The sequence below is a fragment of the Zophobas morio genome, unplaced genomic scaffold (genome assembly GCF_036711695.1).
Source record: "Zophobas morio isolate AGI-343-1 ecotype UQ-CSIRO unplaced genomic scaffold, CSIRO_AGI_Zmor_V1 ptg000014l, whole genome shotgun sequence".
Taxonomy (NCBI): domain Eukaryota; kingdom Metazoa; phylum Arthropoda; class Insecta; order Coleoptera; family Tenebrionidae; genus Zophobas; species Zophobas morio.
In genome coordinates, this window is record NW_026972119.1 from 3,807,753 (window position 1) to 3,830,936 (window position 23,184).

The following is a 23,184-nucleotide window of genomic DNA, read 5'->3' on the forward strand; positions in this document are numbered from 1 at the left end:
TTTTATTGATTAATGTTTCCATGATATAAATTGTCTGACGTCTAATCTTAATTTCAGATAAGATTTCTTTGCTGTTTAAAATTTCACGGGAGTGTATGGCGAATTTAAATGTTGTTTATTGCTCTTTTTGAAATTTTAACACTTGTCCAGTTGTAGTTTAATGTCAGAGTTATAGAAATTGAACATTTAAATGGAATTGGGGTTAAATAATAGAGAAACACGTAGCGGAAGCGGAGTGCGCGGTTCCTTGTCGAGCTGGCAGCCGCGCCATCTGCAGAAAAGATGCAGGTCTAAAGAAGTCAGGGACAGTCGGGATGACGTGACGCTCGCGGCTTGGCCCAATAGCCGAGATTTCCAACAACGAGTTTACGACCGTAACGGCCTGTTTCCGCGTGGCACGTTTCTTGGTCATAGAGGGGTGCTGGGTGGCATATGCGTGTCGATAGAATAGAATCACCATCGCGGTGGCAGAACAGCCACGACCAGGGGCCCCAACCTCCACTCGTGCTACGTACAATGCTCCCTATGGGTAATTTTGCTGTGCTGCAAAATGAAATTGATATAGTTCGATCACCACACTCTTATAGCGCTCTGATGCCGCATATAGTTTTCATTAAAAATTTGTTCTCTTGTTGACTGCCATACATAAACTGCCATACTTTTAAATTTGCCGCCACACGTCCGAAATAACTTGTGTAGATTTGCATCCAATTACTTTAATTCAGATTTTTTTTATTTTTATTAGATTTGTGATATTCAAATATTTGTATTGATTCAGAACGTTTAATTTGATTCCATTCAAAGTTAGGCAAGTTTTTTTTTGTCAGTGGAGGAATAAATAATTTTGTGTTCTCCATATATTTTGTGTTTTATTTAGCGGTCCTTTTCCAACCTTGGAGTCCACCATTTGCATCTGAACGCATCCCGCCATTTTTCAAAAACACCAAATTTTGAATATTTCGCGGGCTTTCAATTTTTTTTCACATGTGAATTTTAGGCCGAATGTTTGGGTTATCAGTTATCACAAAATAAAGTTGCAAATCAAATTTTATAATTTCGGTATGTAAGAAACTCAGTTGTTTGAATTTGTTTGATTCTATAGTCGCAGCCATAAAAAATGGACCACTAAGTTTGACACTTACAAATTAAAAAAAAATTATGGTTTCATTAATGTTTTGTTTGACAAATCAAATCATTTTAACAAAGTCATTATCCCTTTTTTCAAATCAGGTGCGTATATTCAAACTGCTAAAAAAAAACACAAGTAAGAGTTAGCTCTGTCAAAATGTTCCAGTTTTCTATGGCCGCTATTGTCCTTAGGGGCAGGGGAAGTTCTGTGTAAATTAGTACCGTCAGGTCATGGAGGTACAATAGAATCATTTTTTTTAAATTTCTGATCGGGTTCTGAAAAATTGTTCCACTTATGCTTGTGCAATGCAAATAGCTTTTTAATTTTTCCGTTATTGTTATGGCCTCTTTTTTTTAACGATTAAGAGTAATAATACTTCATGTAATCCTGTCTTTTTTATTTTTCTATTCCACACAAACAATGATTTCTAATTACTAACATTTTATCTCTGACTATCTTTTATTTCTTACAGTTTCTTCTTTTTGATTTCTCTAAACTGCTCAAAAAAATAATAATAAGTGTTTTTTGACATTTTACAACTTGTGGAATAGTAGTATGATGCACGCCTATTGCAGAAATAAAGTCTACCTATCTAAAAATTAATAGGTATTTGAACTAATTTATTCTTAATTAACCCATAATTTTGAGAAAATATCATGTGTAATTATTATGATTAAATAAATGAATTATGATCAATTGATCACTCAAATTATACATATTTCCTCAAACGTCGTTAACTCGTTATAAAAAAATGGATAACAGATTAGGCAACCAATCATACAGATCGCACTTGTTAGAATTAGTAATCACGTGACTGCTGGCTGTTTGTTGGCTTATTAATCCGGTTAATAAGCGAGGAAATCAAATTGATTTATTCATTTATGTTATTTACGTGAACCAAATAAATTTCACGTGCCAAATTTTCAAAATTAAAGGCTTAATGCAATTTTCAATTACTTCCTAGGTTAGTTAATTAAATATCTATGAAAACGTAGTAATATGTAACTATAAGTCAGCGAATTAAGTTTGAATAAGTAGAAGAAAAAATTTCGATCGAAAGAACGGTGGACAGAACAGTTTTGTGCTTCAAGAAACCACGCTTTCCTTTTAAATTTCGATGTAATACAGTTTATGTAACAATTTTTTTAAAAATATACAAAAATTTATAGTTATGTACATATCTCCTAATTAAAAGCATTCTTTGATCTCCAGTCTAAGTATTCATCAAAATCTTCATTATCTTCTTCATTTGATTCCTCATCTGCATCCATGGCGTTACTATTAATTGAAACAGATTTTATGGTTTCCTTTTTCTTTTCCAAATCTAAAACTCTACAACAAACTCAATGGGAGGATAATAAATGTATTTAAAATTTTACCTAGATAATTTCTTCATTTGTTCCTCAATATCGTCAATCTGCCTTTCATTTGTAGCTTCCTCTTGGTCCTCTGCAATAATAGCAGCACTCTTATTATCAGCTTCACGTATTTCTTTCAAGAATTTCTCCCATTCTTCCTCTTTAGGATCCTTATACTCTTGATTCCTAGCTTTTGCATCCAATTTTGGATCATCGAAGAATCCTTCAGGTAATGTTTCTGTAGCTTCTTTCAATGGGTCATGATCAACTTCCATCATATTACTGGTGGGTTTTTGGACGGGTAAAATTGGGGGTCCCAGCTTCAGCTTAGAGTCGAAGAAGTCATCAGGTAAATCTGTTTTGTCATTAGTAGGTGCAGCATCTTCATTTTTACTAGTAGTATTTGCATTTTTCAAAATCCCCTTCAACTTCTTTTCGGGCACTTCCATAGGCGGCGTTAACGGTCTTTTTAAAGGAGTAGTAAAATTGTTTGTTCTTTCTTTCAATTTTTTGGCTAATTCTACATTTTCGCGATGCTGTTTTGAATTAATGTGTACACTCCACACATTCTCGGACTTAACAACAGACTTACATAAAATACAGGTGAGTTGACCTAAATCATTATACGTGATACAAGTTAAGGAAATACCACAAAATAAATAATAAAATTAAATAAAAAAATATTAGTATAAAAAGGATATTTTGCAAGGGGTGATTCAATTTTTTTGACATCTTTCTGAATTTTGCCCTTATGTTCTTTCATAAGACGGCGAAGCTCCGTCTGTCCAAGCTTTTTCTTTGCATTTTTAAATGTTGCAGACATTTCTACAAATATAAAGCGTGCAATTTCACCTCAAAAAAGAAAAATATTGTTTACGAAAACTTAACCTAAAAACTATGACATATGTTACACGTTTGGGGACCTTTACCAGTATCACCAATCTCACTCATTTTCCCCTATTATTTGTTTTTGAAATTCGGGATAAATGGTTCTTCAATTCTTTGAACTAAGGACATATTTAACAATGATAATATAATTTGATTACATTATAAACAATATATCTTAATTTTTTTCTATTTTCTAGCTTGAATTTTATTTACTACTTAGTGACATTTATAATTTAAGATTGCCCACCTTGCAAAAACACGCTTTAACCCTTTTAACCAAAGTTTTGCCCTTTACCGAGATGGTAAATTAACAAGTTCTTTTGAATATTATTAAATTAAAAGATATATTTTCAGTATTCCGTTGTTCATAAAAAAGAAAATGCTCACGATGAGAGCATCTGGTCCTGTGCATGGGGCCGTTATTCACACGAAAAAAGGAAAAAAGACCAACATGATGATGAGAAATCCAGGTATTTTGTCTCTAAAGTCGCTGCTAGTACCTGATAATTATTTTTTAGGGATTCAGTGTCCTCGGATGATGCACCACTTGACTACATTATAACCGGAGGTGTTGATGACTTGGTTAAAGTTTGGGAATTACAAGATGATCGTTTAGTCTTAAAACATAATCTGGAAGGCCATTCTTTGGGTGTTGTCTCAGTAGCTATTAGCAATAATGGGAAATGTGAGATCCTACCATACATTCAAAATTTTAAATGTTGAGTAGTGTGCGCTTCCAGTTCCTTAGATTCAAGTATGCGCATCTGGGATTTAGACAGAGGGGAGAAAATTGCCAATATGGATGTTGGGCCTGTGGATTTATGGACTGTGGAATTTAGTCCTGATGATAAATATATAATATCTGGTTCACATGCTGGGAAAATTACAGTATACAATGTAGAAACAGCAAAAGCTGAACAAACTTTGGATACCAGAGGCAAATTTATTTTGAGTATAGCCTATGTAATTTATTATGCTGTTGTAAATTTGTATTAATTGTATTTCTTTAGAGTCCTGATGGTAAATATATAGCGAGTGGAGCCATAGATGGAATTGTAAATATTTTTGATGTAGCTGGAAATAAATTATGGCATACTTTGGAAGGACATGCTATGCCAATTCGTTCTCTTTGTTTTTCTCCAGATTCTCAACTTTTGCTCACAGCTTCAGATGATGGTCATATGAAGCTTTATGATGTGTAAAAATTTTTATTATTTATGTATAATTATTTTAAATTTTCATTTTAGCCAACATACAAACGTGGTTGGTACTTTATCTGGACATGCTTCATGGGTTCTGAGTGTTGCTTTTTCTCCAGATGGCAAAAGATTTGTTTCTGGTAGTTCTGATAAAACTGTGAAAGTTTGGGATTTCGCCACTAAACAGTGTGTTCACACCTTTAAAGAACATACTGATCAAGTACAGTGACTATAGTTTTTTGTTTTCCTATTAATTATTTATATTAATGTTGCAGGTTTGGGGTGTTAAATTTAGTCCAGATAGTAGTAAAATTGTATCTGTATCAGAAGATAAAAGCGTGAATGTGTACAGCTGTCCTGTTTAAACTGTTCATAACAAATATACGTAGTGGGGAAATAACGGACATCTGTAAATGTTTATTCATTAACAACCATAAAATATCGTCAATACAGGATGTAAACATTTTCAATAAATTAATTACTTTTACACATTAATGTTACTCTCTACTTTAACGAGTATTTTTTACACACATTTTATTTAACGTATTTTCTGTTTAGTGTATTTGATTCTAAGGAAAACCTTGGAGAGAAAAAAATTGGAAAATTATAAATTTAAGAACGAAACATTATGTATTTTTTTGTAATAAAGGCTTCAAAAAGAAAGTATGTAGGAGTGTGACTATAATATTCATCTATTTGTCTAAAATAAACACACTTTTGGACTTATTATTTTACCTCTGGTTTGTTATGCAACATAGCGCAGTGTCGGTGCATATTGAGGGTTGCATATATGATGGAATGTTACATTTTTCATTATATTTATTTATAGACATCGTAGATATTATGGGAACACCTATTCATAAAAATTGTTCTAAGATTATTTAAACAGAACTTTCCTCGTCCCTGAAGTATAGTTTGTTCAACTTTTCCGAAAAATGCTAAAATTTGTTTTGCGAATTTTTCATTCATTAATTTTTTGAGATATCCTCTATAAGTAATATAAAAACTATGAATGCGTTGATAGACTACAAGTATACTTGTAGTAGACTCATAATCATAACAGGCATTTTGCTTATTTTAGATAGGTTTGATAAAATTTTGAGCTGACGTCAATTTTTTGAGAAGGAGTAAATGTATAAATTTTGACTAAAGATTTTCAATGCTTACGATATCTTTAAAACGTTCGTAAGATTTCAGAGCATTCGGTTTTACAGTTTCAAAGTTAAACCAATGTGGTTACACATTTTTGATTTTTTTTTGTTCCAAAACTCTGGATGTTTATCGTAAAAACTAAATACGAATTCAGTGGCGGCTCGTCAGGGGGGGCCAGTTAGACCAGGCCGAATCTGTCGCCGAACTTGTCAATTTTCGATATTAATTTTTATTTTAAGGGCAAGAATATACTTAAAAGCTGTTTGAAATCATCTGATTTTACTGTTATTATTATTTTTTTAATTACAAAAAGCATTACCTAATTTATTTATATATAAATTTATATATAAATAAACTGTTTCGTTCGGTACCAAATCGCGCCGCGAAGTTTGAATATTTCTTTTACAGCGAGAAGCAGTAGCTTAAGCCGGCCGACTAAAGAATAAACACCGAATAATGTCATATCTGCTATCGCTCTCTGTTTAGCAGAATTAAAAAGAAATAGCTGTAAAGACTGATACACATCGAATTAACGCGCCTGCAGCAGTGATTGGTCAAATGTGTGGCAAAATCGGCCGGCCGTTCGGTAGTATATCAACTTGTTATAGCGCTATCACCTTCTGTTTGTATAAGTTAGAATGCAATAGCGCCGAAACCGTACGATATTCCGTTTCATCATTGCACTTTTCCATGCGGTTCCCCATCACCTGCATCGGCTGGCCGTTATCTGTATTGTGAATTTCTGGAGTCTACACGTGGGTGAAATTTAACAGTTGGTTTAGGTTTATTTCTAATTTCAGTAACAATGACAACAGTAAGAGAATTAGTAAGTGATTTAAATTTTGACATTGTCACATATCTGTTAAACAATGACTTTCGGCTTTTAACGTACGATGATGAAATGCTTGTAAAAGAAAGGGGCCGTCCGAAACCGCGTATGCAAAATTTAATCAAAGCACCGAACAATAATAACGTCAGTTCTGGTGCAAGAGCATTTAATACAGCATGGTATGAGAAATATGAGTGGCTGACGGGAAGCGAGTCGAAAAACAAACTATTTTGTTGGTATTGTTTAATGTTTGGATATGATGTTGACAATAAATTTTAAAAAACTCCATGGAATTCTTTAGGCTATGATAACTTAAAAGACTGTCTACACATGGCACGGCGAAAGCTCATACATATATATGCTGCTTTGACATTTAAAATATTTGGGAAACAAAATGTTGCTAACGCGTTAGATGTCGGTCATCGTTTGTCGATTCAAAAACATAACGAGCAAGTCAAAGAAAATCGTGAGATTATGAAACGATTAATCGATATAGTTATTTTTTTGTCGAAACAAGAACTAGCGTTTAGGGGCCATTCTGAAAAGGAACATTCAATTAATAAAGGAAATTTTAAAGAACTTGCAAAATTATTAGGAACTTACTACGAAAAATTCAAAAAATTTTTGGACGAATCATCTGTTTTTAGTTTTTTAGCGGTTTATCTAAAACGATTCAGAATGACTTAATCGATTCTGTACATCAAATTTTGTTTGACACCATTGAACCGGTTTCAAAAAAATATTAAATGATTTCAAATTTTTATTCTTATTGAAAATATTTGATAAAATTTTTCAACAGACAGATTTAATTTTTTCTATTATTCAAAATAAATTATCTAATATTCCGTATTGTACAAAAAGAATAGACACACTTCTAGAGACAATTGAAAATTTTAGAACAGACGAATCAAGTTTCCAAAATATCTTTTGACGAAGTGACAAGTATTTTGGGCCCCCCTTTTAAAAAACAGAGAATTGATAACGAAGAAAACGACAGTATTTACTATAAAAAAAAATTTTACGAAATTTTGGATATCATTCGAAATCAAAACGCGAGTCGATTTGCCGATTTGAAAGATTTACAATTTTTTGAACTCGTAGATCGAACAAAATTTTCTCAGTTTCAAAAGACATTTCCTCATCACTTGTTAAATGGTCTAATTCAAACTTATCAGTCTTTTTTTGACAAAACTAAATTGGAAAAAGAACTGGAGATTTTATATTCCGATCAAACTATTTTTGGCGACTCCTCCTCGTCTCAAGATATGTTACATTTTATTTGTTCCAATTCACTCGAAAATATTGTGCCAGAAATTTAGAAACTTCTATCTTTAATTTTAACCATACCAGCCATCTGTTGAACGCAGTTTTTCAGCTTTAAAGCGAATTAAAAATTTTACTAGAAACTCTATTAGTCAAAATCGATTATCCAAATTATCCGTTTTAGCAATAGAAAAAGAACTGCTCACAAACTTGACTGAAGATCAAAAATTCTACAATCAAGTAATTGACCATTTTGCCGATACAAAGCAGAGACGCATTGAATTGGTTTATAAAAATTTCTAATTTACTTTTTTAATTCGTTTTTTGCTACTTAATAAATAACTATAAACATAAAATAACACTTTAATCTAATCCTGCGGCCTGCCATACTCTATTGTACTGGATTATGTGGTATTGTACCAGTGGAGCATATTTTGAACATTTATTTTATTCTAAAATAACACAATCACTGCGTTCGAAACTGTCTTTTTTATGTGTAAATTGTTTTTTTTTTGTTTTTATTAAATTGTATGGATTCGGAACTTTAACCTGTCTATTTCGAACGAGATTTGTTTAACAAGTTTTTGAGATGAATTGTTAATGCTAGATTTCTATTCTTGAATACGCGCAAAGATAACTGCAGAATCGATGCTTCAGATATAGATAAGTTCAGATTAATTTCGAGAAATTACAACCACAGTTTATTTAAAAACAAGCTCGCAGATGTTAAAACAATTAAAAACATAACATAATTCAAACTGACCGCTGCCGCACTCTGTCCCCACTTCTCCGCTTCCCTTTCCATCGTTAGTGGAGTGGAGGGGGAGCGCGTGTCGGGTATATATACCGCAACGTGCCGCCACCCATTCAGTTTATCCTCTGCTTGCACGATAAAATTTTCCAAGATGTACAAAATTTTACCTTTCCTCCCCGACGTTGAATTTGCTTTGCCGAATTTACCCGTGGAGCTTTGGGCCGTCATCTTGAGGTAAGTAATATTTTTAATTTTGTTGTAATTTTTTACTAATATTGTATTTGTTTCAGGTGTTTGGACCCTACTTCACTTCTAACTGCTGTCAGCTCCAACGACCTGTGGAAACACATCGTCCAGGGAGATCGTTTTTGAGGAAGACCATCAAGGACCAGAGGGTGTTGGAGAAACGAAGACGCCGAGAGGAGATGCTTAATCCAGGGCTCTTGATTTCCGTAACCACAAGTGGACCCGGAGGAGTGTTTGGACCCAACACTACCAAAATTGTTCGAAGACAGGTTTCAGCACGAGGACCAGTTTCCACCGTGGAAAAAAGGAAACGTCGTCAAAACGAAGACGCTGGACCTCTTGGCAAAAAAATAATGCAAGATGTGAAAATAATGAGATGTTAATAAAACCATTGTAAATATTTTTAGTATTTTTATTTTATTCAAAGTAAGAATATTTTTGTTACTGGCAGCCAAATATATTGTATATAATTAATTTAATAAAATAATGAATTCAATTAATTTTGTGTTGTCTTTAATTAAGCTAAAAATTGAACTCGTTACTTAAGAACGCATTAGAAAAGATATGGAAAAGAACAAATACATATTAACTCAAACTGTTATATAAATACAGGAGTGGAACGGAGACAAGCTTTTCCAGGAGTTAAAAAAAAATCTTATATATAACTAAGAAGTGAAGAAGTGCAGTAGGCGCTGAAGTAAATGAAAAATCACAAACCAGCCGGTAAATACGAACCACTTACAGAGTAATAATAAGTGGAAATGAACCCATAGAAAAACTAGATGACACCTTTAACATGTGTCTTACTTAAGGAAGAATACCACAAGGAATATCAAAATCAAGATTCTTTAGCAACAAAAAAATTAAGATCGTAACTAGTTAGTTGTTTAGGTTATATTTTCTGTTAGAATGTGTTTTTATTTTATAATTTAAATATCCACCACTGACCCGGGAATGACCGGCATTCAGGCAAGGCTTCTACCATTACGGGTACTAAGACCAAGTAATGATATGCATTGATTAGATTTTTATTTGAGTTTATTGTCGTTATTATATTATTATAATTATTATATATATTGCTTATGTATATATGCTTTACTTTATACGTATTTCAAGAATATTTTTTATTTTGTTTTAGAAAAATAGCATATTATTAGCCAAGGTTGCAGAGCCAAGCATTCTAGACCGAGCGCAAATTAGAACCCGAGACGCGCAGCGTCGAGGACTCTGAAGCGCGAGGTCTAGAAGTGGCTTTGCAACCGTGGTTAATATACTATTTTTTTCATTAGTAGAAACCATAAGACAATAAACTGAAAAAATAAACGTTCAATTTTTTGACGCAACATGATTTTGTTTTGATTTCTAATCAAACTTAATCTAAATCTTCAACACAAAGAAAACCGTTTAAACTTGTCGCTGAGTTAATCATTTTATCTTCTACCGTCTACCAACTACCATGCGTATACTCAAGTAATGTTTGTAGCACACATTTGTTCATTTTTTAAGAAATAATCACATCAAACATTGCGTACATAACCTCAATTTTTCTTTTTGAACCGGTGGTCGCAAAAGTTGAATTTGCTACCTCTAAATGAGTCGACATTTGCATGCGTCATGGCTGCTAGTGAAAAAAGTTGATTTTTGCACTTATTAATAATATTCATTATTTCTACATTTAATACATCCCATACTTCCATTACTAACAAACCTATCCTTATCCCAATCCCAGCGAGGAAGACCTCTCGTGGTCCTTGCTGAACAATATTTATAATTTGCGAAATGACAATTTTGCCAGTTTGTTAGGTCTATATGAATCAACACCATACAGGTAGCAAATTATATATAATGACTAACTTGAGGTCCCTGTTTCTTGTATTCTATATCTTAAAACTTTGGGTCACTCCCTGCTGGCCGACCCAACCAAAATAGTCACGAGCCGCCACTGTACGAATTCCTAAACCACAAGTGTAGGAATATACCTATTATTTTATAAAATTTAAACAAATGTACTGTGCAAAATTTTGAGGTGGTGCCACCACATTATTGGTGAAGTTGATTAGAGAAATTATAGGTAGAGTTTTATCAATTATTATCAATTAGGTACGTACGTATATTTCCGAAATAAGTACAAAATTTGACAAAGATGGGCTGTAATTGTACCCAAAATTTGAAAATATGAAGTCTAAAATGCCCTTAAGATATTATGCTATATTTTATAGGTAACATTCTAAAAATTGGTCAAAGGTTGTTTCGACAGAACTTCCCTCGCTCCTGAAGTATAATGAAACATATCCAGCATTTTCGAGTTGAGTTTTTTTTTACACAAATTAGTGATGACGTCAACATTTTTGCAACGTATATCAATATCAACTGGTGCAGTGTAGTACTAAAAATAACTGTATTGTATTCCCAAAATTTTCTGGGAAAAGGAGGCGAACCATTCCTGATTTAATCAATAAAATAAACTGACTCATTCATTAATATTTTTGAGCCACCTGTTTAAGGAAATCCAATTTTCAACCTGTAAACGTGACTGTGAAATACAAACGAAACTAAAACACGAATTGCAATAACCGGATGACAATGCGACGATCCAGACTTTTTTATTGCTCTGATTTCCGTTTATTGAATAAAACACTACATTTAATTTGAATTTGGATGCTGTAATTCACATTTGGTTAATTATTACTTGTCTATATCTAGGCGAGTATCCCCTAGCCTCCCCTAGCTACGGCCTTATGAAATATCGATAAACGAGTACCAAACTGACCAATGGACTCCATTACTCTACGTCCTTAGATTATCCTCGATAAGAAAAACAACTTGAAAGTGTTTATGTTTATAGATCGGAAGAATGTCACGTAGAAATTAGTTTGATTTGAATAAGTTCGACCCTTCAAAACAGAGGAACAAAACAATTAACCAGTAAGCTACACTCGACAAAATGTTCTGAATATGATTATTATATCATTCTTATTAAATAAAGATGTTTGTATTTTCACATTTTCGAGAAAATGGGATGACTCATAATTTGATCAATAAAAAATACGAGTGCTATGATGAATCACAAGTAAAAGCTCATATTTTGCATATTTTGGGTAGAATTTATTCCGCAAAATTTAGAGAAGACGTTATCAATTTTTTGAGGGAAATAAATAGATTTATTTGGATTCACAGTTTACCATGCTTACAATGACTTTGAAACATCTGCAAGATTTCAAAGTATTCAGTTTTGCAATTCTTGATTTAATCAATAAAATTAATTGATTGAGTCATTGATTTTTTCAGACACCCCCTATAAGCAAATCTACAAAATATTAATACAGTGATAAATTACAAGTATAGACTCATCATTCGTTATACACTTAAGATATCATTTTTTCAGCAAAATTTTGGGGTGACGGCATCAATTTTTTAGGGGGATAAGCAAATACATTTTGATAAAAAATTTACCATGCTTATGATCAATTTTAAACATCACCAAGATTTCAAATCATTCGGTTTTGTAGTTTTGATTAAATCAATAAAATAAATTCACACATTCATTAATATTTTTTAGTCACCCTGTATATGCAAATCCAAAAAATATAATTGGAATGATAAATCACAACTACAGACTCATCATTTTGTACATTTTAGATAGGATTTATTCATCAAAATTTCGAGGTGACGTCATCAATTTTTTAGGGACGATGAGCAAATACATTTTGATCAAAAATTTACCATGCTTATGATAACTTTAAAACATCTACAAGATTCCAAGACATCCGGTTTTGTAGTTCCTGATTAAATCAATAAAATAAATTTATGCAATCATTAATTTTTTGAGTCACTCTATATATGCAAATTCAAAAACTATGAAGAATGATAAATTATAAGTACAGACTCATCATATTTTGTACATTTTATATAGGATTTATTCGGCAAACTTTTGAGCTGACGTCATCAATTTTTTGGAGGGAATAAGCAAATATATTTTGACTAAAAATTTATTATGCTCTTTATAACCTTAAAACATTTGCAAGATTTGGAAGCATTCGGTTTAGCAGATTCAAAATTAAATTGCAAAATATTTATTATATAATTAATATTTTATAATTTTGATTTTTTTTTCCAAAAATCTGGATGTTTCGGGTAAAAACTATTCGGAGTCATACACTGTATGTTCAGGACTATGTTATTTTATACAATTTACCACCCATTTGCTATGTACAATTTTTAAGTGACGTCATCGCATTAGTGGTAGGGATGATTAGAGAAATTTTGGTTAGCGTTTTACCATCTACATGATATTCCTAATATAAATACAAAATTTGACAACAATCGGTCCAGTACTTTCGGAGATTATCTGTCCAATAAAAATCCGTGACAGCAGACAGACGGACAGACGGACAGACAGACAGACGGAAACGGGCGACCTACTTCTTCGTCTTGTATGGGTTACGAAAGGTCGAGAAAACGTAAAACTAGAGGGTCGGCTGACGGACTCGATTACAATACTTCCTTCGCTTACGCTCGGGAAGTAAAAACTTAATAAATATAATATAATATATAATATATAATAAATAAGTAAATTTGGCTTGACTTTTTATGCATAAGTCTCTTTTTAATTCTTTTATTTGTTAGAAAAACCCTCAGTTACATCGTTCAAAATATAATACATGGCCGATGGATTATCAATAGAAACCTAAAATTTACGTTTTGAAGGGATTGTTATTATTTATAGGTTTATTTGTTTTACCATGTGTCCGGCCCTGTTGACCCAATAGACTGCTAAGTTGCCTAATTTTTTATAATAGCCTTCTACTATATTATCCACGATCATAGCACTCCTTTCAGATGTCTTCCATAAAATTGAATCTTTGAATTCCAAATTGTCAACCCATTTAATTGTACCTACAATTAAATTATTCAATTATCTTATAACAATTTAGCAGCTTTATTTTAAACTGCTATATGAAGAGCATCAAGATTCAAGCACTGTATGGTATTTTTCATTAACAAAATTAGGCTACTTATTTATTGTTTCAGAGCACCTTAATCATCACTGGTCAACAGCTAAGCTCTAACTTTTATTATAGCAGCCAATTATTATTTAATTAACAATTTTAAATTATATTATAAACGGCTAAACCCAAACTTAGCTCTCATTTAAAAGTAATCTTCAATATTATCCTTTGAAAAATACAAAAATCGTACTATTAAGTAATAGGAAACTTTCTATAAGGTGTATTTTTTTGTGATCAAATTGCTACAAACTTCTTGGGAAACAATAAGAAAACTACGTTTAGTAAGTAGAAAACATGTTATCATCATATAAAAAATTTAAAATTAACATATTCTTAAAAGTGCATTTTATGTATTCTCATCTTGATTTTTTCCCCAAAAATTATGACGACGTGAGTGACGGACATAGAGAACGCTTCCATCTGGGCATTTTGTGGATACAAAAACGTTACCAAGATCGATGGAACACCTAAATGCTCGCAGAATACTGCGGGACCATCAAGCGAGAGATCTCCAATGAAATCCATAGGAGGCAACCGAAAAAACGTCGGTCTTAGCTGTTTCTTTTGTTTTTTTCGTTTTTTAAACTACAATCGTTGTTTTTTTCTTAATTATGGTTGTTCTTTTGTTAATACATCACTTTTTGCCGTTAAAGATACAAAAATTAAATTGTTTTACCTGGTTTTTTGTTTTTTACATCAAATATGCATTTTTATTTTTAATTGAGCTAAGTTGTAAGGTTTATGCCCTTTGTTACAAACACAGAGACAAATTAAACGAAAACATTACAATTATGTCAAAGTTAGAGAGAAAAAATTGAATTTTGTTGACCAGTGCATCAGTCATCAACTCATCAGACATCACAAGAAAACCCTTTATAATACATTTATTTTACCGGGTGTATCAACGATCAAATCCAGTTGTCCATTATAGACGCCTATCTTAATATTGGTTGTGTTCAACAAAATTTCAACTGCGAATTTAATTTTTAGATATTTAAAAATCATACGCTAGCAATAAACTTACCTATATCTGTAACAGGTTTCATAAAATCTTCACGCAGGTAAATGAACACAAATGCTGACTGAAAACCCCAGGAATGATTCAGATGTAAAGCTTCCTTTACTACTCCGTTCATTAAAGTATTAATTTTTTCATCTTCTTCCGCTGTTAATAAGTAATGAGGTGATTTGCCTAAAACAGTAAAAGTTTGAATTAGTATTTCCGTGTTCTTGAAAACAAATATTCTTATACCTTGCTGTGAAGGCGTTTGACTTAAAACATTATAAAAATCAACATTATTTGTTACAAGTTTTACCAAAGCTTCAGTCGAAGACCATAACGAAGTAGCCTCCGAAAAATTTCCTCTATCTAAAGCTTTTTTCGTAGCTTCAGCTGATACCTGAATTTGTTCATATTCGTTTTGATCAACAATTCCCTAAAATTTATAAATGCAGAAATATTTTAAGTTGGTCTTATATTAATAATAATATACCAAATTTAACAAATATGGTGCCCATGTCAACACTGAATCTATAGGTGATATCCATGAGTCTCCCAATCCCAGTCCTTTCAGATTAGCTTCCAGTGACCCATTTTTAACGGCCTATTATAATTAAGCTAACAACTTTGTACAATTTTGACTTACCTGGTTAACTGCTAAGGCAATTTCGACTGCCATTTTTCCTCCATAAGATTCACAAAAGATATACATTGGCATATTTTTCAGATCTGGAATAATATTAAAGATACCTCTAAGCAGAACCACAAAATCTTCAGCAATCTGTGTGTTATTGATAGGAAGCGCATCCAAAGAGTCTGTATAACTGTACCCAGATCCAACAGGATTATCCACATACAGAACATTAACATATTGAATCCATGTAGTGTTTCTTGGATTCAAGTCAGCATCCAAAGGTCCCAGTTCTGCAAAATTACCATATCCGGTAGACGAAGCGCCAGGACCACCTTGCAACCATATTACGAGAGGTCGTTCGGTATAACTGTCTACGTTGGCACTTGTTTGGTGTAACCACCAAAACAGGTGGGCACCTTCACGCACTGTGACGTAACCCCATTCCTGTTCCGTTGGGCCGAAGCCTTTTCGACCTAAATTTTCAATGGCTTTGGTGTTGTTTTGTAAAAGTGACACTTACAAGTAACCACTATTAATAGATTTATTGTGAGGAGAACTAATTTCATGTTTGCTTGTTGCTGCAACTGTATTGAGTGAAGTGCTTTGTAAATTTGTAGAGATATCAGTAGGTATCAAAATACTTGAAATTAAACGGCTTGACAAACAGATAGCAATGCTTGGCGTGATGTGATGTGTAATTTATTTTTTCAAGGGTATAGAAACAAAGTTTAATCTTAAAATAGGTACTTTTTATTTCTTTGTCTTTCTTTAACACAACAATCTTTATTATTTGTTCCACGTGCCGTCGATTACATCTTCTAAAATAAAGTCCATGGCACTAGGATTATCTGCTGGTACCTGAAACAAAAAAATTGTTGTAATTATGAATGTTTTGAAACACCTATAATTACCATGTGGCCCGCTCTAAGAACCCAGTAGAATGCTAGGTTTCCTACTTTTTTGTAATAACCTTCTACAATATCATCTACAGCTACTGCATTCCTCTCAGCTGTTTTCCACTCCGATGAACCATCAAATTGCAATTCATCAACCCATTTAATTGTTCCTAAAATTATATCTCCTGAAATATGGTTCTGGCTGTATTAAAACTGTACCTGGCGTGTCAACTATTAAATCAAGCTGTCCATTATAAACTGCTACTCTGATGTTTGTTGTGTTCAAAAGTTCTTCGACTATAATGATTTATTTTTAGTTTATTTCAAGAATAGAGGGAAAGTAATCATACCAATTTCGGTCACTGGTTTCATAAAATCTTCATAAAGGCCGCTAAACACAGCATTACTTTGATCACCCCAATCAACATCTAGACCCAATGCTTCTTTTACTTGTCCATTCATAAGAATGTCAATTTTATAGTCGACATCGTCAGCTACCGATGGTTTTGCTATTTCTGTTAAAAACAAATAGATTTAGTCTGTAATAACAAAATTTGTAGACTTACTCCTTATTTTCCATGCATCTGATACTTTTGTAAGGATGTTATAAAAGTCTATATTATCTGTTTGCGACAGAACTACGCCTTCGGTTTGTCCCCAGAGGTCCGTAGATCTAGAGTAATCTCCTGCATCGTAAGCTGCTTTTGTAGCTTCAGCTGATTTCTGAATCTCTTCATAACCATTTTGGTCAACAGCGCCCTTGAAAATTTTGCCAGAGTAAATTATTTCAGTAAGTAATATCAAAGAAAATTACCACACTGAGTAGATATGGTCCCCACGTCAAAACAGAATCTACAGGAGAAATCCAAGAATCTCCAAGACCAACACCAAGCAACTGAATATCCAAAGTCCCTTCTTTGATGGCCTGTAATAAAATTTAAAAGTCATCGAAATGAGTTGCAATTTTGAAGATGTGTTTACAAACAGATAATCATAAAAGATAACACTCCTTCAGATAATATCAAGAGATAAAAAGACTTATTAACAAACTTTACCTGATCTACAACAAGAGCTATTTCCGCAGTCATTTTTCCACCATACGACTCGCAAAAGATATACAAAGGAGTATCCTTCAGTTCGGGAATAGCTTCGTAAAATCCTTGCAATAAAACAACAAAATCATCTGCTATTTGTCTGTTTGTAGTTGTCAATGCATCGAAAGAATCTACGTGACTGTAACCGGTTCCCACAGGATTATCCACAAAAAGAACGTTGTATTTATTAAGCCAAGTTGTAGCTCTTGGATTCAAATCGGCATCCAGAGGTCCCAATTCTGCAAAATTACCATATCCGGTAGATGAAGATCCTGGACCTCCTTGCAGCCAGATTACTAGAGGTCTTTCTGTATAACTTTCGACATTTGCACTTGTCTGTTGCAACCACCAAAACATATGGGCACCTTCACGGACGGTGACAAAACCCCATTCTTGTTCCGTCGGACCGAAACCCTCCCGAGCTAGAAAGAATTTCAGTTGGGATAAACCCATAACAATTTTCTTACCGAAAGTTGTTGTTGCAATCAAGAAGAGAAAAATTACCAGTTTCATGGTAGTGAGCTTTTGGTTTTCAAACAACAAATGTAGTAAGAATTTGAGAAGAAGGGGTATTTATATGGTTCACGTTTCCTACAGATGTGGTACTTGAAGTACTTCACAATATAGATTGTCTAACATTGATTATAAGGAGATACAATTGTTGTTAGAAAAGTGTGATATCTTTGATCTATATAAAATACATGAAAACTTATTTTAATGCAAGTTCGGTATAAACTGAAATGAGGTGTGTCAGGTTCGAAAAAAGTAAATTGGTACTTAGTTTTTCTAGGAAGATTACTATTACTAGATTACCAGAGATTTGATTAAGTCGCTAGTAGATTCTGAAAAATTATATTAATGTAAATATATGCTCGTAACAGTCTAAAACTCTGTCTTCTAACACGTTAACGTACAAAAAAATATTGAAATGAAAAAAAGAAAAAGATTTACTAAAGAAACATGGAAACATGAGTGGCTATGAGACCCATAGAACGTTTTCAATCGCCTTTAAAACGTCAGAATTAAATATAAATATAAATATGAAAATAACTTATACTCGTAACAAAGTAGCTGTGCATGGATAAGACGGTACATTGAATGCGATAACATTTTTTGAATGGAAGTACTTTAAAGGTAGTGGGGATAATAGCACTAGTCGTACGACGGTGGTGGAGGTCAGAGTTGAAATTGAAATATGTATTTCATAGAACAGGTGCGTGGTGTTTCAGTAGCTTGTAGAAGATAGAGACCTTAAGTGTAAGGTCCTGCAGACTGTCATCATGTGGTACTCAGTTGTAGTACCTCACTTGGGTGATAAAAACAATTCACAATGGATATTATCTATTACAAAAATCTGCACTAGGAACTGACTTTTGAAGTGATAATTTGTCAACATCTAACAGCTACATTTTCCTACTATTTTCATATTCTTGTCTTCTCATTGTGTGTTCTCTGACATAAGGTATGTGGTATAACATTATTTATGTTTATTATATTTTTAATTATAAGTATATATACAAACATATGAAAATAAATATTCTTCTACCTTGTTGCAAAGGAGATTTGTTTAAAGCGTTGTAAAAATCTACATTCTTTGTTACAAGCTTAATTCGAAAACCAATACGAAGTAGCTTCAGAAAAATTTCCTCTTTCGATTTTTTTTTTATATCTTCCACTGACATTTGAATTTCTTTATATTTACTTTGATCGACAATTCTCTAAAATTTAAAATATGTACTCCTAGTATATTTGTTGTTTTGTTTTTTACTTTTTATTTAGAGAGATGTACCACATTTAACAAAACATATATATTGCTAATTGTTAATATTGATTCTACAGCTAACATGCACGGACCCTTTGCAAATTATGTCCCAGTAGCTCACTTTTGATCACCGACAAAATCCCTAAGTTAGTAAGGTCTCCACATAACAGTGGACCGGCGATATCATTTCTTACAGGGAATAGGAAGATTATGAGGTTAAGGTTTTTATATTTATAAATTGGCGCAAACAAAACAACAACCCTTACAAGAAAATTCTTCTGTATTTATGGTTCTAAAATTACCGAATTACATAAAAATTTCAATCCGAATGTAAAAGTTTATTGATCATTGTCTATTCATTCATTATTCTTTCATTATTATTAATTCTAGTACATACCTACATCTGAAAATTAGTAATTCATATTACCCGCCACATTCATGACGCCACAGGAAGCGTAACCACCATCATTGAAAGGCAGCCAGGGGGAATGGATGTACGCAGGTTTTCATAATATAGTGACTTTTTTTTTACTTATTACTCCTATAATTTTACTAACAAACCTTATAAAATTATAAGTCTTTGGCCTACCTCAACGGCCGTTTTTCCTACATATACATGGAAGTATTTTTTAGATCTATAGTATTTTTAGCCTAACAGGTCACTGGCTTCGATTGAAATATATTACCAAAATGTGCGTGGATTAAGGTCTAAACTCCAATCGTTTTATAAAAATGTATCTGAATGTTTTTTTGATGTAATAATTATAACGGAAACTTGGCTAAATGATTCGTTTCTTAATTCTGAACTGTGTCCATCTTTTTATAATGTTATCAGAAATGATAGAAAATGTTCAATAATTGATCGAATTATTGGTGGTGGAGTATTAATTTTATTTTCCAAAACTGTTACATATTCTGTAGTAGACACGACGAGTATTGCAGAATTAGTACCCGCTATAGACTTGATTGTATGTAATTGTTTTTGTAATACTTTTCAGTTTTATTTAGCAGCTGTTTATATTCCTCCAAATATCTCATGTAGTGAGTTTGAGTCATTTTTTGAAGCTCTGGAAACATTATTATTGAACAAGCCCACACTGTTTATTGGAGATTTTAACTTGGCAAATTTTAACAATAATTTAACTTATAATACACCAGGCAGTAAGAACCACGTATTTTCAACTTTTTCCAGTTCCCTAAATTTTATTCAGCATAATTGCATATTTAATACCCACAACAGACTTTTAGACTTAATCTTGTCAAATTTTGATGGTTCAGTTAACGTATCTCATGAAAATTACCCAATTGTACCAGAAGATATACACCATCCCTCTTTGTCAATGATTGTGAAATTTCCCACCTCTGCAAAAGTTAGTAATTTTCCATCTGGTAACAACTTAAGATATAATTTCAGGAAAGCTAATTACGTAAATTTATATAATGATATTCTTGCTACTGACTGGTCTTCTTTAAGCTTTACCAATGACGTGAATGCCTGTGTGAACCTTTTCTACGATAAATTATACAGTATCTTACACTCTTCTGTTCCTCAGTTTCATGTAGTTAAATCAACGTACCCTTCTTGGTTTAATAAGAATTTAATATCCACTTTGAAACTGAAAGATTATTATAGGAAGAAATGGAAAAAAACATCTAGTGAGTTTTATCATAGTGAGTTTAAAAGACTTCGGGCTATTTGCAAGCAGTTAATAAATTCAGCTTATCAAGCTTACCTTAGTTCAATTGAGCAGTCGTTGTATACCTGTCCTCAAAATATGTGGAAATATGCTCAGGCAAAAAAAGGTACGACTCGCATTCCTGGGAAACTGTCACATAATGGAAATGAATATGACCATCCTCAACAAATAGTAGATATATTTGCAGAAAATTTTTCAAGCATGTACAAATCCAAACTTGATGTTTCACTTACTGATGTTGTCACAAATAATTCCTCCTTTATAATGCAAAATGTTTCTGAAGAAGAAGTTTTGTCTGTTATGTCATCTTTCCCTAACAAATTAACTGCTGGTGATGACCTAATACCTAGTTTTATTATACGTGACACAAGATTCGCATTGGCTAGACCTCTTACTACAATTTTTAACTTAGCTATAAAATCATCCACCTTCCCTGACACTTGGAAGATAGCCAGAATTACTCCCGTATACAAAAAAGGTGATGCTTCTATGATAAAAAACTACAGACCTATTTCTATACTTTCGAATTTTGCTAAAATTTTTGAGATACTCATTTATAGAAATATTTATCACAATGTTAAAAGTCTCATCTCTATACATCAACATGGATTTTTACCTGGACGATCTACAATCACTAATTTAGCTATAATAAGTCAATTCATTTCACAACAAATAGATAAGAATGGACAAGTCGATGTCGTCTATACTGATTTTTCTTGTGCGTTTGATTCCATTGATCATCATGTTCTTTTATGTAAATTAAGTTGGTTTGGATTTGCATATAGTTTCTTAAAGCTAATGGAGTCTTACCTTGACTCCCGACAAAATTATGTTTTCTATAATGGTTTTCAATCTAAAAATTTTGTTTCCACCTCTGGAGTGCCACAAGGGTCTAATTTAGGGCCTTTACTTTTTGTAGTCTTTGTCAACGATCTTTTGGACTCATTACGTTGTAAAGTGTTAGCATATGCTGATGATATAAAGCTATACTCCTCAATAAGATGCTTAGATGATAGCATTTTGCTTCAAAATAATCTTGAAAGGATGGTAGACTGGTGCAAAGAATTCAAATTACTGTTAAATACTGATAAATGTTTCATTATGACCTATACAAAAAAATTAAATCCAGTTTGCTTTTCGTATCTTATAAACGATAAATCTATTAAAAAAATACAGTTAGTAAAAGATCTGGGTATCACATTTGACTCACATTTATCGTTTACTCAACATATGCATAATATATGTCTATCTTCTTCGAAAATGCTTGGCTTTACATTTCGACTTACAAAAGATTTCACTGACCCACAACTAATGAAAATGTTATACTTCTCATTTGTTCGAAGTAAACTAGAGTATGGGTCTATTATCTGGTATCCGTATTATGAATCACATAGGCTTGCCATAGAAAAAGTTCAACGTCGTTTTTTAAAATATTTATCGTTTAGAATAGATGGAATCTATCCAATTAGGGGAATGGAATATAATTTGTTATTAGCACGACACCAAATTCATAGCTTGAGTAGCAGAAGACAATTGTACAGTGCTAATTTTTTATGGAATTTAATTCAGGGAAAAATTGACTGTCCTATTTTATTGGCCAATGTTAATTTTCACGTACCACGTATCGTTTCACGTCATGCATCTTCATTTCTGCCTTCAATACCAAGAACAAATCAACTACGTAAAGCCCCACTGGAACATATGTATCAGAATGTGAAAAAATTTTATGATGATGTATTTTTTTGTAAAATGAGTCAACTGCGTTAAATTGTTGTTTTTATTATTTTTATTATTAATGTTAATTTAATTATACACGTATTGCATGGTAGGCATAGTGTGTTGGTTTTGATCCTTACGATCCTTAACTTGTTAGTTATTTTATTTAATTTTTTTATTTTTATTTATTATTGATTTATATTGTCCTGTAATAGGGTTATCTGTTGGGCAATAAAGGTTATTATTATTATTATTATTATTATTATTATTATTTAACATTAAAGAATCCACCAAACAGTTGTGGGTATGATCTTATTAGTTCATGCCGTGTTTACTAGGTTTACTTGTGGATGCCATTGTATCAAGTGAAGTGCAAATTTATAGACATAACGGGTTCCAAAATACTTGAAGTAAAATAGCTTGATAAACAGATAACTAATTGTGCTTGAAAGCAGAAGTTACACAACAAAGTCAGATTCCGTAGCGTCTAGTATCTATTATAATACTATCCAAGAACGTGAAAAGAAAGTTTAATTTCGAAATGGGTAGATTTTATTT

The 23,184-nt window shown here is 32.5% G+C and overlaps 4 protein-coding genes and 1 long non-coding RNA gene across 7 annotated transcripts; 2 read left to right on the top strand and 3 right to left on the bottom strand.

Annotated features, from left to right (window-relative positions):
* Positions 1-2,229: 2,229 nt before the first annotated feature.
* LOC135129210 (zinc finger protein 830) lies at positions 2,230-3,415 on the bottom strand. The gene is made up of 3 exons (XM_064056341.1): positions 3,189-3,415; positions 2,509-3,114; positions 2,230-2,461 (listed from the first exon to the last, which is right to left on the bottom strand). The coding sequence occupies exons 1-3, from the start codon at positions 3,308-3,310 to the stop codon at positions 2,314-2,316; spliced, it is 876 nt and encodes a 291-aa protein (XP_063912411.1). The 5' UTR covers positions 3,311-3,415; the 3' UTR covers positions 2,230-2,313.
* A 197-nt stretch (positions 3,416-3,612) lies between these two features.
* Positions 3,613-5,069, top strand: LOC135129208 (superkiller complex protein 8). Its single transcript, XM_064056340.1, has 7 exons — positions 3,613-3,677; positions 3,730-3,845; positions 3,894-4,060; positions 4,103-4,338; positions 4,386-4,573; positions 4,623-4,794; positions 4,850-5,069. Exons 1-7 carry the CDS (start codon positions 3,675-3,677, stop codon positions 4,937-4,939), a joined length of 972 nt encoding a protein of 323 aa, XP_063912410.1. The 5' UTR covers positions 3,613-3,674; the 3' UTR covers positions 4,940-5,069.
* A 3,542-nt stretch (positions 5,070-8,611) lies between these two features.
* On the top strand, positions 8,612-9,220 carry LOC135129134 (uncharacterized). Its single transcript, XR_010280510.1, has 2 exons — positions 8,612-8,806; positions 8,863-9,220. It is a non-coding gene; the product is annotated as an uncharacterized LOC135129134 (long non-coding RNA).
* Positions 9,221-13,392: 4,172 nt separating this feature from the next.
* LOC135128933 (retinoid-inducible serine carboxypeptidase-like) lies at positions 13,393-16,059 on the bottom strand. Of its 3 annotated transcripts, XM_064056011.1 has the most exons (8): positions 15,982-16,059; positions 15,474-15,934; positions 15,321-15,431; positions 15,080-15,263; positions 14,852-15,019; positions 14,721-14,798; positions 13,560-13,714; positions 13,393-13,505 (listed from the first exon to the last, which is right to left on the bottom strand). In XM_064056011.1, exons 1-8 carry the CDS (start codon positions 16,025-16,027, stop codon positions 13,434-13,436), a joined length of 1,275 nt encoding a protein of 424 aa, XP_063912081.1. In that variant the 5' UTR covers positions 16,028-16,059; the 3' UTR covers positions 13,393-13,433. The 3 variants fall into 3 exon arrangements, with proteins under 3 accessions (XP_063912081.1, XP_063912082.1, XP_063912080.1); XM_064056012.1 differs by lacking the exon at positions 14,721-14,798; XM_064056010.1 differs by having other exon boundaries at positions 14,852-15,263.
* A 129-nt stretch (positions 16,060-16,188) lies between these two features.
* On the bottom strand, positions 16,189-18,027 carry LOC135128935 (retinoid-inducible serine carboxypeptidase-like). Its single transcript, XM_064056013.1, has 8 exons — positions 17,919-18,027; positions 17,413-17,873; positions 17,172-17,282; positions 16,924-17,116; positions 16,708-16,872; positions 16,577-16,654; positions 16,373-16,527; positions 16,189-16,319 (listed from the first exon to the last, which is right to left on the bottom strand). The coding sequence occupies exons 1-8, from the start codon at positions 17,962-17,964 to the stop codon at positions 16,248-16,250; spliced, it is 1,281 nt and encodes a 426-aa protein (XP_063912083.1). The 5' UTR covers positions 17,965-18,027; the 3' UTR covers positions 16,189-16,247.
* Positions 18,028-23,184: the final 5,157 nt, after the last annotated feature.

What these genes read in the sequence shown, in the direction of transcription:
- LOC135129210 (XM_064056341.1), bottom strand. Translation starts at nt 3,310, where the DNA reads ATGTCTGCAACATTTAAAAATGCAAAGAAAAAGCTTGGACAGACGGAG. An exon ending in ATTGAATCACCCCTTGCAAA is followed by an intron (nt 3,115 to 3,188) that starts ATATCCTTTTTA and finishes AACTTGTATCAC; the next exon opens with GTATAATGATTTAGGTCAAC. An exon ending in CAAATGAAGAAATTATCTAG is followed by an intron (nt 2,462 to 2,508) that starts GTAAAATTTTAA and finishes AGTTTGTTGTAG; the next exon opens with AGTTTTAGATTTGGAAAAGA.
- LOC135129208 (XM_064056340.1), top strand. An exon ending in CATGATGATGAGAAATCCAG is followed by an intron (nt 3,846 to 3,893) that starts GTATTTTGTCTC and finishes ATTATTTTTTAG; the next exon opens with GGATTCAGTGTCCTCGGATG. An exon ending in TTAAAGAACATACTGATCAA is followed by an intron (nt 4,795 to 4,849) that starts GTACAGTGACTA and finishes TTAATGTTGCAG; the next exon opens with GTTTGGGGTGTTAAATTTAG.
- LOC135128933 (XM_064056010.1), bottom strand. Translation starts at nt 16,027, where the DNA reads ATGAAATTAGTTCTCCTCACAATAAATCTATTAATAGTGGTTACTT. An exon ending in CACCATATTTGTTAAATTTG is followed by an intron (nt 15,264 to 15,320) that starts GTATATTATTAT and finishes TATAAATTTTAG; the next exon opens with GGAATTGTTGATCAAAACGA. An exon ending in GAAACCTGTTACAGATATAG is followed by an intron (nt 14,799 to 14,851) that starts GTAAGTTTATTG and finishes TTAAATTCGCAG; the next exon opens with TTGAAATTTTGTTGAACACA.
- LOC135128935 (XM_064056013.1), bottom strand. Translation starts at nt 17,964, where the DNA reads ATGAAACTGGTAATTTTTCTCTTCTTGATTGCAACAACAACTTTCG. An exon ending in TAGCTCTTGTTGTAGATCAG is followed by an intron (nt 17,283 to 17,412) that starts GTAAAGTTTGTT and finishes ATTTTATTACAG; the next exon opens with GCCATCAAAGAAGGGACTTT. An exon ending in GAAACCAGTGACCGAAATTG is followed by an intron (nt 16,655 to 16,707) that starts GTATGATTACTT and finishes AAATCATTATAG; the next exon opens with TCGAAGAACTTTTGAACACA.